This window comes from Dermacentor andersoni, chromosome 8 (genome assembly GCF_023375885.2).
Source record: "Dermacentor andersoni chromosome 8, qqDerAnde1_hic_scaffold, whole genome shotgun sequence".
NCBI classification, from domain to species: Eukaryota; Metazoa; Arthropoda; class Arachnida; order Ixodida; family Ixodidae; genus Dermacentor; species Dermacentor andersoni.
Window position 1 is genome coordinate 133,003,202 of NC_092821.1, and position 17,776 is coordinate 133,020,977.

At 46.5% G+C, this 17,776-nt stretch overlaps 2 protein-coding genes and 1 non-coding gene across 3 annotated transcripts in view; 2 read left to right on the forward strand and 1 right to left on the reverse strand.

Annotated features, from left to right (window-relative positions):
* LOC126525711 (uncharacterized) overlaps nt 1–17,776 on the reverse strand; it is a 225,544-nt gene that overhangs the window by 195,878 nt on the left and 11,890 nt on the right. Inside the window, exon 2 of the mRNA XM_055067805.1 lies at nt 2,216–2,424. Within this exon, the coding sequence (XP_054923780.1) occupies nt 2,216–2,240 (25 nt within the window). The 5' untranslated portion in view covers nt 2,241–2,424. The remainder of the gene's footprint in view (nt 1–2,215; nt 2,425–17,776) is intronic.
* The window catches only part of LOC126525715 (somatostatin receptor type 2-like), a 142,185-nt gene that overhangs the window by 110,095 nt on the left and 14,314 nt on the right, over nt 1–17,776 (forward strand). Inside the window, exon 2 of the mRNA XM_050173632.2 lies at nt 16,511–16,765. Within this exon, the coding sequence (XP_050029589.1) occupies nt 16,511–16,765 (255 nt within the window). The remainder of the gene's footprint in view (nt 1–16,510; nt 16,766–17,776) is intronic.
* On the forward strand, nt 9,560–9,743 carry LOC126526088 (U2 spliceosomal RNA). Its single transcript, XR_007598449.1, has one exon. It is a non-coding gene; the product is annotated as a U2 spliceosomal RNA (small nuclear RNA).

Here is a 17,776-nt window from a genome sequence, read left to right on the forward strand (position 1 = left end):
CCAACTATAATAACCTAACGCCGCGCGATCATGGTTCAAAGCAAGGTGAGTTTGTTACACGTTGTTTCTACAAATAATAGATGCGTGTGGCATTTCACGCTCGTATCATAGAAGCAGCTCACTTGAGATCATTGTCTGCTTGCTCCAACGCTGCTCTTATATGTTGACAGTGGAAGCATCCCGTTTTCTGTAGAGATCGTCGTCTGCTAACGTGAACGTTACACGCTAAGTGAGTTCTAGCACTTCTGGAAGATACAAGCAGTGCGCCTCACGGCGTCGTCTGTTGGCGCGATGCCCAGCAGAAGACGGTGTCAGCGCTACCATGCGCGCTCTGCAAGAAAAAAAAAAAAGAAGAAGAAACTGTGCGCGTCTTCCACTCCATCTTCGTTCTTCATTATTGGTCTACACGGGCACCGGCTCGCACAATACCGCACGTAACTACAAGGCAACGCAGAGTATCTGCGCACAGACGGACACACAAACACAGACGCACCGGTGCCACACGTTGGCGAAAGGCTGCCTAACGCTCGCTCGCAGAATGAGCTTTCTTCGTTGCGCGAGGTATTTTCAGAGCGGTTCTCGTATGTACGTGCGTATGTATACATTTGCCTCGGGAAAGTATATTGCCGACTCAACGCCGTACGGCGTCTTCGCGCGTAGGTTGGGAATTCAGAGGCTCGCAGGCGCCGACGTAATCGATGGCGCGTCGACGGCTCGAGAAACAGATGTGACGTACCCGCGCGCATGCGCTAACGCGCGCCCATCTGTTGACGCGCCTACCGGTATGCGCCCGAGCGTGCGCATACGTTTGTGTTCGTGCGCGTGCGTTTGTATGAGTGGCGTGTGTTTGTGCTCGAGCCCCGTGCTGATGCGTGCGTGGGAATGCGTATCAATCCCTCCTTGTGTAACCGTGCTGGCTTTTGCGTATTGTAATGCACGCTTGCATAATGCGCCTGTAGGCGCGTTCGTTTTCCCAGACCAAATTCGGAAGGTCCTCAAACATTTGTGTGATCCCTTCGTAAAGTGCTCCAAAGTGCGCAAATAACTAATGCAAACGACAAGTTCAGATGTTCGATGTCGCAGTGATTGCTCATGGCTGTCGGTCTGCGCTTAAACATTCCTGCAAATGAAATCTTTATGCTTGCGCACGCATGCATAAAGATAGAGCCTATAGATTGGGGCAGGTAAAACTGTCGTAAGCTGCTTACCTTTGCCGACAGTATTTCGTTTCTTCATTCATATATAATTTCCCTGACGTATACTACATACATACATAGTACGTTGTACGTATTATGTATGTTATATGCAAGCATGCGGAAGTATTGCTAAATAATGCACGGCTTCGTCCAGAAGTCCTTGTACACGCAGGCGGCGTGTGACAGAATCCTCGCTTGCACAACTCACGGATTAAAACATCAAATCTGATGGAATAAATGCTGTGTAGAGTCCAATAAGCTATTTGAATCGCAGTCGAGCAGCACCGCCATCTAGGTGAAACGTTGCTGACATAGACAGATAGAGAAAAATGTCGACATTCAAAATAGTGCAACTCCGGCGGCCGGAATTTTCACAGCGTTTGATTGTCATACGTCGCAGTTTACTTGACTAGGATATATGCTTTTGGTGCAGAATTGTGGAGTTCCAAAAGTAACGACTCATTTTTCTGAATTTACCAATTTTACCTCATTTCTTTGTAAAAAGTTTGAGGTCATAAATGGTGCTTCCAGCAGTCGGTAGAATTTTGCTTTCTATTTTGTATGGAAGGAACTTGATTCAGTCGGTTCAATTGTTTCCGAATAGAATCATTTTTCGTTTCAAGTGGGAACAGAGTAATTAACGTTGGCCTTGAGCAAGGAATCCTTGTCTGTTACATTAACATATTGGACGCCAACGAGAAGTGGAATGCAAACTATGGCAATACAGACTTAGACTGATGAGCTTATGAAAGGGGAATGTTTAGGATATCTTAGGCAGACGCGAGCCAAAGGTGACCTCTGGCACCGTTTGTCCTGCAAGTAGAATTAAGGCTGCTGATCACGAGTATTCGCAGTGCTCGTATCCGACGCAAATTCGCAGACGACACTCCGCAATAAACGCTGAAGACGACGCTGTGCAAATAACTTTGCAGACGACACAGCGCAAGGGTCATGCAGACGACATTTTGCGTCTCCGCCAATCGGTACGCTCCTTTCCAGACGGCTGCGCCTATATTTACCTGTACCGTTGCGCCGGGAGTCCATCTCCTCCCTGGAACTGTGCGTCACACCAGTTTTGCGCGTACATCCCTCACCGCGGCGCCACTGTTGAGCTTCGTGCGCCTCTGGGATCAGTGACAGTGATCGAATTACGGAACGTGGATTCCAGGCAAGCAACCGACGCTACTCCGTCGCAGCGCTGTCAGGAAGGCGCCTCAAGCTCAGTTTTCTGCGTGAGACAAGAAAAAAAAAAACATTCCAAGGCTTCGTTTATTCACCGCTGAAATAAGGCGGCAGGTTAACCCTTTCTTTTTCTTTTTTATTAAAGAAAGAAACAGTTCAGAACGCGAACGGGAGACGATAGTTCAGCGAGGCATTGGCTCGTTTGTTGCCCGTTAGCAAATTGCGAGCTCTTGGCGATGTGCAAAGGTGACTTTCTTTTTATTCTGGTAGACAATATTTCCAATAAATGACACGTCTACTGTAAAACTTAGCAAAACTTTTCTCACTTCTTCGAGTCATTAGTCACCAAACAAATAAAAAAAAAACAAGTTCTTAATAACTCCTTTGTTGCTCATTCACAAATAACAAATATCATGTGTATCAAGAGAATTTAGCTAGGTTACAATATGAGATCAAAGTTACAAAGTTGATTAAGTATTCTAGAGAAGAGCGTTTTCGAATAGAGAAATTTATAATCGAGTCTAATACGAATATTTGAAGCAAGACATGCCGCTCGTTAGTGAACTTATTTACGATAGGAAATGAAACTTTACGAAAGCGCAAGAACAATAATAATAATAAGTGTTATATATTTATAGAAGGTGGTCAAATTAAGACATTTTGAAATCGAATATGAATGTTCGAAAAATACCGGCTTTAATAATGTGTTCAAATACTTCAAATTCTAGGAAACGAAGCACTGTGAGCGAAGGCGGCAAATGATTACTTCCTATTTCACAACTTTCAACACTACTGGTAGTTCATTTAACAGGGCAGCTTGCGAGTGATTGTAAGCTTCAAGTGAGCTCGTAATTGTAAGCTTGTAAACTTGTAACTTCGTAAGTGAGCGAGGACTTAGAAGTAATCACATTTACTAGTTGCCTATAAAGTTCATTCTACAATGTAGTCTAATGTAGCCGAAGCTATTTGAAGAAATCGAATATGCAGTGCTCGAAGCGATAACTTCGACGCGAAACAGAAATATTCAATTTAGATTCAAAATTTTCAACATTCTTTTAATTCCTGCTTTATTTCCCCTTTCAAAATTTTCTCCATAGCGAATAAAACACAGTGCCAGCTTTCCAGACGGTAAAAAGACGTGAAAGCGTTTGAAACGACAGCATTCGCTGTCGTCCGCGACATCATACGGTGTAGACTTGGTGAACGGTCAGTACTTGTTGCGCGAATTGCGTTTGTTGTGATATGCAATACGCTTACTGGAACTTTTTTATTAACAATTGGTGAAATTCTTTCTTGAGGACTAGCCGACATCCCTCACGATGCGAAGCTCTCCTGCACACATACATTGTAATAAAAAGAATCCTTCATAGGTGCATGCCAATCTAACAACTCGTACATCAAAGACAGCGAAGCTACATAATACTGACCCAGCGCACTTATATCTGCCAAGTACACGCACACATAGAAACTACATAAACAGGCGCCCGTGTATTCTATGTGTGCGTGTACGTGTGAGATGTAAGAGCGCTGCTTCAGTATCATGCCTCACCAACTAGCCCATCGGTACCTTTTAAGCAAGCTGCACAAGTTCTCACGTTCCGGCCTGTCTGGTGGCTCACGGCCTTGCTCGTTCAATCGCAACTGCTGCAATTACGGATTAGTAGCTAGGATCATGAAAACAGTGGACTAGTGTATTCCAACATCCTCCGCGTTGGAAACGACAGAATAATGGAGGTTACGTGTCGAAGAGCAAAGCAACTGCAGCTTCGGCAAAAGTCACTTCTGTTCTCCCATTTCAAACAAAAATTATGGAGTAAAGGTTCGAGGAATTTACCGACCATTACGACCTACCTAATGCGAAATTTAAGCGGAGCCGTACAAGTGTTTTCCTTTCGCCGTATATTGGCTGGCGCGGACAATCGGTCTCGCGCGGCACGTTGCAAACGGAGCGAAGTGTGGCGCGACTGCCTTGTTAATCGGGAGATCGCGAGAGGCAGCGCGTGGGTGACGCGTGGGCGCGATTCACAGCAACCGCCGCAAACAGACTTCCGCTCATGCAGCGCTTTGTTTTCATATATGGTATCGGTGGCGCCATCGGTGAACAGATGACGCGCGCTACTCTGGCGCCATCTCGTAGCCATCGTAGCCGCAAAGCCCATCTTGCGCGGCACTACGCATTTATTCTCATGCTTTCGCCATACCCTCCTGCTCCGCTTTCCTCCTCGCGCTCTCTTCGCTGCCACCGGCTTTCATCAGCGCTCGGCGTTTGCTCTTTCATCCTTCGCTGTGCTCGTTCGCTCGGTTAAGACGACGCCGAGGGACGACGCCGACGTTCGCCGCGGGAACGGGCGCCTAGGAGGTGCGCTCTAAAAAAAAGCGCGCATATAAATTGCTGCCTATTCAAATTAGATATACGCAAGGTAACGTTTATTTTATAATCATTGATCATTACGTTTCAAGACAAATTCGGCGCTCCGACACACGCCACGCTGCATTTACATTTCATATCGACCACGCCGTCGCACGCCATCCTTGACAGCCGTGCGAAAACCATTGCAGAGTTCCCCTTAACAACACAGCATTAAAGAAAAAGGGCGTGAGCAGCTTATTCGAAGTAGCATGCACAACTAGGGTCCGCGGTCGCATTTGGTCATCTGTCCCCAGGATCGGTGGCCAGTGCCATCAACTTTGTTTGCTTTAAGCGCCTGCACATCCTTCCCGAGACGCGCAGTTGGACCAGGATCAGCGCATAGGGACAGGGAGCCGGAGCGAAAACCCCTCGAAAGCTGCTTACAGGGCGACTAAAACCCGCCACGCCCGGCCAGCTTACTAGCTCGATCCCGCGTTGCCTATACAACACCATCAGCAAAGCGCAGGAAAGCTTGTTCTGCACTCTTCTTAAAGCTGGCGGTGAGGCTGTACTTGTATACATCAAATGGACTGGTGGAACACTCAACGGAGTTTTATAGCTATGTTGTAGACTAACTTGCGTCTGCACTTCAATGTACTGCAACTGTTCGCAGCCAGGCTGCGGCCTACGACAGGCGAGACACGCGAAGCCAGATCCATTCGTGCTTCCGCTGAGGATTGCACGCAGTCTTTCGGCATCCGTCCGTCCGTCCGTCCGTCCGTCCGTCCGTCCGTCCGTATCTATCTATCTATCTATCTATCTATCTATCTATCTATCTATCTATCTATCTATCTATCTATCTATCTGTCTGTCTGTCTGTCTGTCTGTCTGTCTGTCTGTCTGTCTGTCTGTCTGTCTGTCTGTCTGTCTGTCTGTCTGTCTGTCTGTCTGTCTGTCTGTCCGTCTGTCCGTCTGTCCGTCCGTCCGTCCGTCCGTCCGTCCGTTATTACAGCGAAGCTGTTAAGGGTTTGTCCGTGTGTAGAAAAAAATCCCGGAGATAGTATAGTGCCGGGCCGACCCGCGGCGGAGGTGACACAAGCGTTAAGCTCCCCCCTTACGTGGGCCGATACCGAAGATAGTGCAATGCCGGGCCGACCTGCGGTTGGGCTGCACTTCGCCATTAAGGGGACCACATACGCAGCTTCGCTAGTCATCCTTCTTCACAGAGTGGAAGGGCGCTCAATTTTCTATCTGTTCATTCATTCATTCATTCATTCATTCATTCATTCATTCATCCTACCATTGCGCCAAAACTACCTGCAGTTTATTTTTTTCTTGCGTTGCAGATGGTTGCAATGACAGACCATCTAAGTGTGTCGTTAAGGTTTTTTTTTTTCGCTAACAGATTACTTTTCGTGCATCAGACATTCAGCTTTTAGGAAGGACGGGCGATTCAGTTACGCAGTTCCAAAGTGAGGCCTATACTCAACTGTTCGATACGAAAGTACGGCTTTGTCTGATGCAAAAAAACTGCAATTTCGACAAAAGACACTTTTGCGCTCCCATTTCTAAGCAGACGACGCTGCGGAACCATGCCGCGTGAGGTGATCACAGTCTTCAGTCTGCAATGTCGAAGACAAAAGAGGTTACCGTCTGGTACATCCACCAAATGAAAACCCACACTGTTTTCTGCCTCGCCACTGCTGTGCGTACCTCAGAACGCACCGTGATCCATACAATGCCTTGCGCACTGTTTTATTGAAGTGTTTCGCTATAGATCTGCGAGCTTCAAGAGAGAGAGAGAGAGGGAGAGAGAGAAGAAAACCGAAGATTCGAGGGATAGCAATGGCGACTTCAAAAAGGAAAAACGAAGAGCGCGAGGAGGAAGGAGTGGGAGGGGGCAAGCGAGTGGCGTGGCTTAACGTCTTACGCGTTTTCTCTCCCAAGGCATTCCTTCGGTTTCTCTGCTTCCTACTTTGTTTTCGTCGTCTTTACGCTGCAGGCGTCACCGGCGTTACATCGAGCGATCGAGAAATTGATCCCAGCCCCGGTTCTTTGATTCGGGGCCGAGGCACGTTCAAAGCGATTCCCCGGGCGCAGTTGCGAAGATAAATAGAATACGAGACGATAGGGGCGGGAAGCACTGCCGACGGAGCGCGTCACTGCGTGAGTGTGTATACGTGTGCTTGCGTGCGAGCGAGCGGAGCCTTTCCTTAGTCAATAGCCAGCACGAATCAGGCATCTTCAATCTGTACACACTCGCCCCCCCCCCCCCCCCCCACTCCCCACGCCCCTCCCCCTTCATTCCTTCACTCCCCACCTTCTATGTCTCTGTCTTTCATCTAGGGGCATCGCCGAAGCGCACACGCGGGCCTTCAAAAGCGCCTTGAAAGCGCACCAAGTTTTACAGTGGGCAACGGTGTGGGCGGAGATTCAATATGGCGCCATGAAAAGAAAAAAAACAGACGCGCGTCGTCTGCTCGGCGGCGCGGGAAAAATAACGGAAGGGCCGTAATGAAAGATGCGACGGGCGAAGCGCCGCTAGCGGCTGAGGGCGCCGAACCGTCCGCCGTGTTGCCTATGTGTACGCGTATATACCGTACCATAGTTTTCGTTCAACGAACGGCGTCTTTTGCAGACGTACGTGTTTAGTTTTGTCTCGATATGTCTTCCTTCCGTTCAACGTGCGCTCCTAGGCTTATTTCCCCCCCCCCTTTTTTTTTATCAGAGGAAAAGCCCTTCATCTTCGCGAAAAGGTCATGGCGGTCATTAAGTTTCATCTGCTCTGCCCCGAAACGCCGCAGAGATGAGAGGTCATCGTCGTCTGCTAGTAATGTACGTCGACGTCTGCTCCGCATTGTTTTTCTCTTTTGTGCTTTTTGAATTACGATGCTCTGCGGTAAACTTTCGGTGGAACGTACGGGCGGCGTGTGGCAATTCAAATGGAGTTCTTTCTATTTTAGTTCATAATTTTTGAGGGGATGATGTGGAGGGAGGCGGTCTTGCTGACAAACGTTCTGCCGCCATTACTGAAGAGCGAGCTTCGCCAAGACCCCGCAGCTAATTTTCTTGCCCAAACAAGCGAAAAGGCTACGCAGAGCGGTTCTCATTATAGCAAAACTGCTGTGCCCGCATGGGCGATTTTTTTTTTTTTTTCGTTCGGGAGGAAAGCGTAGTGCTCTAGTGAGCGACGAATGTTACCAATTTGCATTTAAAATATTGTCTAAACTAATTGCCTAATATTTCAGGAATGCAAGCTCTTCCACTGCATTGCTCGAAGCTTCCTATGTACACGACTGAAACCAGTATGAAAATTTTGGAAGCTGTATAGTTAAAAAATTTGACAAGCAAAATAACATTATTGGGCGTCGAGTTTGGAATGTCGGTTGGGAGTATTTCGCAAATATTTTTCTATTTACGAAAATAATTGTTTTGCGAGATCTCAGTTTCTTTTTTTTTTCTTGTGCTTCAAATGATTTAACCGTTTCCGGCTTTCATATTTCCTTCCGCTGTTCACCGTAACAATAAAACAAATAAGAATGTATGCGCTGACTGTAACATCGCTGTTGGCAATGAACGTATACATTATACAGAGATTTGTCTTATCAGTGCTGATCAAACTATGTCGCAATAATCATCTGAACCTGCTCCTTGTTAGTTTGCAACCGTCCATCTGTCGTGCACAAAAGATTTGTTGCTTCACTGGCATTGCGTTCAAGTCCATCTTTGTCTTTTCCAACCCGTAGGATGTCGTTTTTTTTTTTAACTTTGTTACAGTGATACAACGTATGCCATCAGGTTCTCTCGTGCATTCTAGATGTGCTCCCTGCCATAGCTATATGAATTGAGCTTTCATCATAACATCTACACGCATCGCTTCCGTGTTACGCGGGGTAGGAGCCGGCGCCCCACCCAATTAAGGCTATGAAATCTACATACACTAGTGTTAGTAAAAGAAAGAAAGAAAACGACTTTATTTCTAATGCAACGGAGTCCGTGCGTGTCGGTCTTTCGGAAGATCTAACGAGAACATTCCAGCGTTCCACGTTCATTTGCATACGAGAATAGCCCCTTAAGCCCCCCACTCCCCCCCCCCCCCGCCCCGCCACCCCGAAAAAGAAAGCCGTTTCTTGGCATTAACCAGAATGATAATAGCGAACGAAGCAGCCGAAGAAGCACTACAGATTTAAGGAGCGCGTTCGAAATCGTGTCGTTGCTCGAGGCGACGTCGTAAACGACCCGCTTGTTTCGCAGGCGATTTTAACAGCGAGCAAATTAACGGGCCATAAGGGCCGATGGCGCCGCCTACCGAATTTCATCGGTTACAAGCGTCATGCGCAGGTGCTTTTAAAGCGAAGCCTTCGGTAGGCGAATCCTCCCGGAATTTGATGACCGTGGCTGCTGCTGCTGCTCTCTCAGCTCGTACACGTACAGGGGAGCGTTCGTAATAACACATCCGCTTATACGTATGTAGCCCTATCTCTACTACCTCACAGATGTGCCGGTGGTAACCTCGGTTATACGCGAAGTGTTCTTCAGTGATACAAGAAGCGGTGCCTTAATATCCACAACGCAACGAAATGTATATGCATTCTTGTAAAACAAAATATCATGAGCCATTCCACTTAGCGAAGGTGAATGACCAGCGAAGCTATTTAGAACACGACGCAGAGGTGACACAGAATTTTGAACAAAGGTACGAAATCATTTACCGTGACTTTTTATATACATCCTCGTGGACGACGTGACCGCCTGCAAGGGAGAACGAAGGGAAAAGAAAGCCGACACGCAAGCGCTTGGAACGCCGACAAAGAAAGGACGGTGCCAACGTAGACATGGGCGACGGGGGTCAAAGTGTAGTATCTGTTCGTATAAGCTTAAAAGCTGATACGGGTTCTATTCGGACGCGAGATGTTACACTTAGGTTTGCAAGTTGGCGGAGTGCTTGAAGTCTGCTTCACCTCCGCCGCGGGTCTGCCCACTATTGCACTATATGCGTGATCGGCCCACGCTTTTTGCACGCGCAGCACAATATTGCACGGAACCCTAGCCATGAGCAGCTTCGCTGTAAAAAAGTCGCAGTCGTTACTACCCAGTTGTCACACTATTTACTACCTCGGCATAACTACAGTTTGAAAGGGCAGAGTTACTAACCTTACTGGCTAAACGAGGTAGGCGCTATTACTAATGGGTCTTAGCTACCAATTTCAAGCGTGGTTAACGCCACCGGACACAAAGTTTCGAGCCTATAAAGCATATATCGGAGCCACCCTGGAATACGCCAGATTGGGCAGCTCAGACCCATTAGTAAGTGACTACCTTGTCTAGTCAAAATCCGAGGACACATAAGCACGTCTTATGAGTTGTGAACGCGAAAACATTAACGTCCGATGGAACGGCGCCGAGCGGTCCACCGAGTTTTGCGCTGAGAGTTCTATACCGTAGCGGTACGTGCTAACGGAGCCAGCAAGCAGCAGCAGCAGCAGCATGCGGCGCCAAAGCCGCATGCCACCGTCACGGCGATGGCCTTTCCCCTCACGCAACATCTGGCGTGCTAGTGCCACAGTAGGTGTTCCTTCTCGTCCACTCCGCCTGCTCCGTCGAGGCGCAGCTTGTGACGTGGCGTCGCAGCCAACGGCAGCGCGAGTTTAGGTGCCGTTTCTCTGCTACAGATGACAGACGCCGGCTTTTCCGCTCAATGTGGCCATTTCACGCTCTCGATCTGTGACCTGGTTTTGTCGCGGAAATTCTGTCCACCAAGCGCAGAGACCACCTGTACAAGAAGATCATAGCTAGCATGCGGTTTTCATTTTTTTTTTTTTCAGTTCCTGTTCGTTTAACTTTGAAAACCCCGTAAATATGTGCCTGTGTTTCTCTTTGTTCTTCAGCTTTTTTTAATTATTATTGTTTCTTTTATGGTCCGGAGGACTTTCATGGCCCAAGGATCCGGTGAAATATAGTCAAACAATTTTGTCGCCAGCACTGACAAGCTTTTAAATAGTTTCCCACTTTTTATCTCCGGTTCAACAAGACTTTCTCGAGACTTCTTTAAATAGAGCCATCAGCCGCAGCCTCCTGTGTTAGGTCGCTTTTCATTCAGAAACAAAATTTGCTTTCTTTTTTTCTTTTGACGGCGTTCTCCACTTACCTGATTAGACTAGCTCGCCACATGTATTCGCGTAATGACCGCTTGTTGTTCCTCAAAACGTGCTGAAGAAGAAGGGGTTAAAGTCCTTCCAGACTCGCGTATTTTCCGGAGTGGAACGGGAACCTGCAGAATCGCCAAAGTAATTTGGCGCAGAAGCTCACTAACTCAACCCTCCTTTAAGCTTTCGTTCGTTGTGGCCACTTTCTCCGCCGTCGCTTCGTTTCTCTTCTTTCTTCTTGTATTTGTTCGTTTTCTCGCATTTCTGTTTTCATCATTTTAGCCGTCTCTTTCTTCTTCTTCGCATTCTTGTATTTCTACTTGCTTTTGTATTCTTCTATTCATGATAACCATCTTCTCCTCCTTCTACTTCTTTTTCTGGATTCTGCTTCAATTCATCATCGTCCTCTTCCTCATATTCGTCTCTGTTTCTTTCTTGTGTTCTTTGTCGTCGTTTCCATCTGCTCCCTCTCTGTCGTTATTGGCATTAAAAATGTGTCGTAACCCAGTCCAACCCACACGTCGCTGGGGAGAGGGCCTACTGTGGACAATGCCGAACTCCGCCATGTTGTCGAATTCGACGCCTTATCATCTCTGATTGGCTCGAGGGACGGCTACGCCTTCCCTATTGGCTCGAAACACCAACATGGCGGGTTTCAACAACATACCGGCATGTGACAACGCTCAGAACAGCGACCCGAGCAGTGGGATCTGCGACAGCCTCTACAGGGGGTGCGTGTTAAAATCGGTGAAGCCTGTTATCATCGAGAGCATTGCACGTTTCGTTTCTCACAGTGAAAATCGGTACCATGTACTTGTTACAACCCTACTCCCTTGCTACATTTTACTTAAGCTGATTTATCTTTAATTTAGTACAAAATGTAATTCTCAACAGCGTTATATCATGTTCTCATTTCACTTGTTTTCTTGCATTAGTACATGTTAATAATTCTACATCTGTGCTGCATTTGTTTTACCCTAATATGTATTGCCCTTTTTAATTAGAACAGGAGGCCCCCTACAGCCTTGAGCTTTGGGACCTCCTTCTGTATATTTTGTTGCTGTGTGTGTGTGTTTTTTTTGTTTTTTTTTTAGTGAATGAGTAAAATTTTCTTCTTCTGTTAAAATCGAGAGCGCTTTATAATGGAGCAAATACGGTATTTGATAACTATTGCTGAATGGGCAAAATGGCGCATCATATTCTGGTTTTGCTTTAGCGCAACTCAGTTTGAGTATGAAGGAACAGGGACAGGTGCCAGGATGAGCGCTAACTTAAAACTCAGAGTTGGAGTTAGCGCTATCCTGTCACCTGTCCCCGTTCCTTCATACTCAAACTGAGATGCGCTAGAGCAAAACAAGAATGAGGATGAACAGAACAGGATAGCGCTAACTTCAGACTCAGAGTTGGAAGTTAGCGCTATCCTGTCACCTGTCCCTGTTCCTTAATACTCAAATTGAGATGCGCTAAAGCTAGACAAGAATGTATTAGACGAACAGAACGAAATAGCATTTTCTACACCGGCGTGTACAATATCTCGTGTTCCCTGAACGATAGCGCGTAGAGTTAAATGAGCTTTCGCGACATTGTTTACGTGGTATTACGGGACTGAGTACTTCGCGGCTAAGGTTCACCGATCCTTGGCATTCTAAACGGCGGAACGATTGACGGCACACACTTTCCAGGCCAACAGCTCCTGTACCAACAGCGCAACCATAACAACCACCACCAGCGCGACCACGTAACTTTCGTATTACGCCTAGACAGTGTACGCACTGTACCGTTCACACCGATTCGCTATGTGGCCAGTCTCGAAGGTGCTATTTCTCATTCCACATGATTACAACTCCGCTTCGCTCGCTCAATCATTCATCCATCCACGCATTCTTCGGTCTCCTGCGCGCATTCGAATAGGAGTGTACGCGAGCGCGTGTACGGGCTGATCCATTGTTAATGCAAATGCGGCGCGGAGAGCCGCCGGAACCCAGCGCGATGCCGGATGCCAAAGCCTTTCACCTGCGAGTCGCAGAAGCTTGCTTCGCTGTAGGGCAGGCCAGCTGCAGTGTGCAGCAACTCTTCGGAGCAAAGCGCGCTCGCTTTGCGTCGAAGCCAGCTTTGGGCATTCGCTGTGTTTGTTTCTTGCGTCGACTGCTTTGTCTCTCTGCAATTAAGAGGCGGACTCCCGTGCAAACCTGTAATAATAGGAAGCTTTAGCTCGGGTGCTCATATCTAAATACATGTAAACAGAGAATTCATTTTTCTCGGCAACCACTGCACCAAATTTGACGAGGTTTCTTGCATATAAAATAAGAACTTAAAATCTAGTGACTGTTGGTTTCGAATCTTTTATTTGTGTCGTCAATTTTTTATTAAAATTGGCAAAAATCGAAAATTTTCAAGAAACGGAACTAATAATTTTACAACTCTGTAAGTGAGCAACGAAAAATGATAACACAATTCTGTGAATTGCATATAATAGTACATCTAAAGCGGACAAAATTGATATGTTACGCACGAATCTAAAAAAATTTAGTAATATGGAAATACAGCTTTTGCGGAACCCTTGTAAACAACGTAACAAATTCACGTAAGATATAAAATGACTTATCGAATTTGTCCGCTTTCAATGATCTAATGGATGCCGTTTACAGAACCGCGATATCTGTTTTTAATTGAGAGCTATGAATTTATAAACTTCGTCCGTCTATATTTTTCTAACTTACGAATTTTTGAATATCTTTTTAACAAAATTCAGGACCTAAATCGAAATTCCGCTTCCAACAGTCACTAGGATTTAACTTTCTCTCTCAAATGCATGACATTTCATTAAAATTGGCCCAGGAGTTATCTCAGAAAAGCGTTTTTGCGTTTTACATGTATTTGAATAGGCCGCGTCGGAGTTGGGCCCGAGCTAAAGCTTCCTCTTAAGGAGGCCTCGCAATCCGGAAACTATCACCAGACAGCATAAACTAGACAGCATCAAGAGAAAGCTTGCATCGTTTATATGGAAACGGCATTCGCCTTCATCCGTTCGAAAACGATGTACACCCTCCCACTTCTTTAACAATAACGCGCGAGCATCGACGGTAAGGCGTGTCCGCGGCCTTGTAGTGGCCAGGGACGGCGGGATTGGCAACTTTACGTGAGGTCGTGCAATGCGAACTCTAATTCGAATGTGTATACTGCTGCACTGTTCGCTTCAGGAGTGCCCCTCACCGCTGCAAGGCCATTGAGATGTCGTGTGGTCGGCGCTCGCGCGTTATTGTTAAAAAAGTGGGAGGGTGTACACCTTGGTGTACGCGACTTGTTTTTGCCAGTTCTGTGTAATAACTGAGAGAAAAAGAAGCGCTGACGTTTGACTTGGGCCGAGTTGAACTCTCTGCTTGCTCGTAGTTCCGAAGTAAATTCACTTTAATATTTTTCTGTGTTACTACGCGTGTACACTTTATTAAACCCATCACCATGTCAGAAGGGACGTTCGACGGGCTACGTTCCGTCAGCAGTGTTGAAGGAGTGCTGTTTTTGTTTTAATTCTTCTTATTGCCTCCAGCCAATGATTAACTTGCGTGTGGGCTTTGGGCAGGTGATTCAATTCTTATGGGGAACAAACGCGACATGAATGAGCGCACACTAAAGTGAGATGTAATCTCCGCATAAATATTAGGACTTGTAAATAAAGTAACAAGAAAGCAACATACCGCCGTGACTTTCTTTCGATAGTCTCCAGCATCTTGGAATAATATTTTATGACTGACACATTTTTTATAGTGATCCTGTGCTTCCGGTTGTCGAATAATTCGCCCTCGCTATGCGACCTGTTAGCCCCTCCGTAAGCTCAGATGATGGAGCGACCAGCCTGGAAAGGCCATGGCCCGGGATCCGATCTCCGGACCCGTAGTGGTGGTCCTTCGTAGCTTCGTTCTACAAGTCGGGAACGACGATTTTTTTTTCTCCTTTCATGAGCCTTGCTTCACCTTGCTCCGCAGAATGGATTTCCCGGTTATCAACAATTTATCATAATTCATGACTCAGGGCTATAGAAATGTGAAGCATCGTGACAGGCGTCTGGGGCTTGGCTAACGTTCTCCGTCTCTCTCATTAAAATCTCCGTCTCTCATTGTACTGTTCAACGGATGAAGCGCCTGACGCGCTACCTAGGAAAATAGAATGTTCGGGAAGTGGGACAGAGATGGATTCTCCTAATGAGAGCTGGATATATTAGTGTAGCGAAATGCCTGGCGCGCTACTCCAGATGACTAGGGTAAAATATTACATGTGGTTCATAAACTTTCGTGGGAATACGTAGCTAGGGATCAGGGAACGAAAGAGATGGGCCAATTCCGATTCCTCAGTTGAAGTACATGCGACAAACGGAACTGTTCTCATTAAAAACACTCTGTAGCTCGGAATCAGTTGAATAAACACATGGGAGTAGAGAAATCGTTTTTCCCATTGATCCGATTTTAATGAGACTCGTTGCACGTAAAGGATAAACCTGAAACATATGTCCAACGATGGCCGATGGCTCGAGTGTAAGAACCACGCGTCACCCCAACATGAATTAATTTACGTAGTTCATAGGTTATCCACAGATATCAATAACTCCGCCTTATAGACACCCTTTTGGCAATAGAACGAGTGCTGTAGCCAAAGGCACCATTAGGCCCTTATTCCCTGATCTACGGTGGTTCGCAGACTGCAAAATACGCTGCATTTGGGGAGTACTTGAAGACGAGGCTAGAAAAAATTGAACGATACAAGCCCCACAAGCTGGCTTTATAAACTCTATAGTATTAATCGGAGAACGTCAAAACGTTAGCTCCAACAATTTCATGGAAGTCCTTCAGTTCCTTCAAGCGAAAAGTTCTTCAAATATCATGAAAATTTCTGACGTCATTTGGTTATAACAGAACAACGTGTAGGAATAGAAATAGTACATACTTAAGAAAAATCTCACATAAGCTAACTACGTGTAGTGCTACATATATCGAAGAAAAATTAATCAGAAACGTTACCACTTCGCCCAACGACCAAACAAGCAATATACGCGGTAAATATCTCAAAGACAGAATGCCACATAGTTCTACACCTAGCATGAATGATAATGCGTCTACGATTTCTCCTACACAGGCTCGCATGAAAGACAAAAGAAAGCAAAAGATGTTATACTTTGTCTGCTTGTTTGTTAACTAACAACTTGCCCACACATTTTCTTCTGTTTCTAATGCTCTTTTCAGTTTACGGTACGTTGTCTTGGTAAACCAAGTAAGAGCACGCTAAACGCATTACAAACAACCTGACTACAGGTCCACCTTCCCATATAAAAAGATAGCATAGAGCGATAAATCGAACATTTTCCGACAGAAAAAGCTAAGATACGGCTGCAGAAGAAGATACCGTGTGTGTACACTGTACCAATATAAACGTGCAGCAGTCAACTCCTGTGGCCAGACTACACTGAAGCAGCGTGCTCTGCCGATTGCCGTGTATTCTTTGTGTGTCTTCGCCGTGTCCGTGTCAGTGCGCTGCTTCACCAGGAAGGCGTGACGATTAATCACCAACTAGCCCAACTTTCCACGTTAGTGCCCTGGCTTGTTGCGCGGTCCTTAAGGCGGCTTCTCCTATGCGCTTCCGTGCAGTGCGGCGACGACGACGGCAGCAGCCGGCGCTCGTCCGAGGGCGGCGGCGGAGGAGGGCGCCGGAGGCGGCGTCGCAGGCGGCGCCTCCTGTCGGCCGGACCATGCTGCAGCGAGAGGCCCACGAGCACGACGACGGCGGGCGCCGCGGCGATGCTGCTCAACGAGCCGTCGACTAACAACACGGTGGCCGGCGCGAGGAACGCCAACGGCGCCGGCCAGGGGGCGTCCGGAGCAGGGAGCATCCTGCTGGAACAGGTGCGAAGCTGTGCCACCTGCCTAGGGCTTTGAACTGAGAAAGACGATCGGGGTGGATAGGTAGACGTGAGACAGACAGACAGACAGACAGACAGACAGACAGACACAGACAGACAGATAGATAGATAGATAGATAGATAGATAGATAGATAGATAGATAGATAGATAGATAGATAGATAGATAGATAGATAGATAGATAGATAAGAGACGACCACACAGCCAGATAGATAGATAGATAGATAGATAGATAGATAGATAGATAGATAGATAGATAGATAGATAGATAGATAGATAGATAGATAGATAGATAGATAGATATGATCTATCTGTTTATTCTGTTTGTCTCATGAGCACCTAAACATCCATCTGTCTCACTCATTTTAATATCCATCTTTCTCTCTCCATCTGTCAATCGATGTGTGTCTCTATCTGTCTCATGCATGTGTTTTATTGCGATAGCAATCATAGGAACCCCAGGCGCATTTCTGCCGTGGCTATCGCATCGCCGTGATGTCCCGTATAAAGACCAAGGGCAGAACATGCGTGCGTGTTGAAGGGCAGTGAAAGCGTGCGAGGATGAGCTGACGATAGTCTGGCTCAATCACACGCGCGCAAGGGAGGAAAGCGGGAAGGAAGCGCGCCGTCTTCCGTCACGCGCAAGGCACACAGGGAGGAGAGGGAGCATTGTACCATCTTAACACGTCGTTTAAAGCAATATTAAGTTTCGAAACAAGGTTGCTGACAGAAATGCCAGAGTCAAAGATAGTTGTTTAATCTGCATAGAGTTTAGTTAAGAGAAAGCAGAGAATTAGGTAGGTCGTTAACATATATTGAAAACAAGAGTGGGCTAATTATGGATCCCTGTGGTACGCCAATGTTTGCGATCATCAGTTAGAAAGACCAACATTAATTCTTACTATTTGTGTTCTACTTTTGAAAATTTTGTATTAAAGTTAAAGCAGGACCTGTTATTCCGACAGATTCAAGTTTGAAGGATATAACGCGGTGGC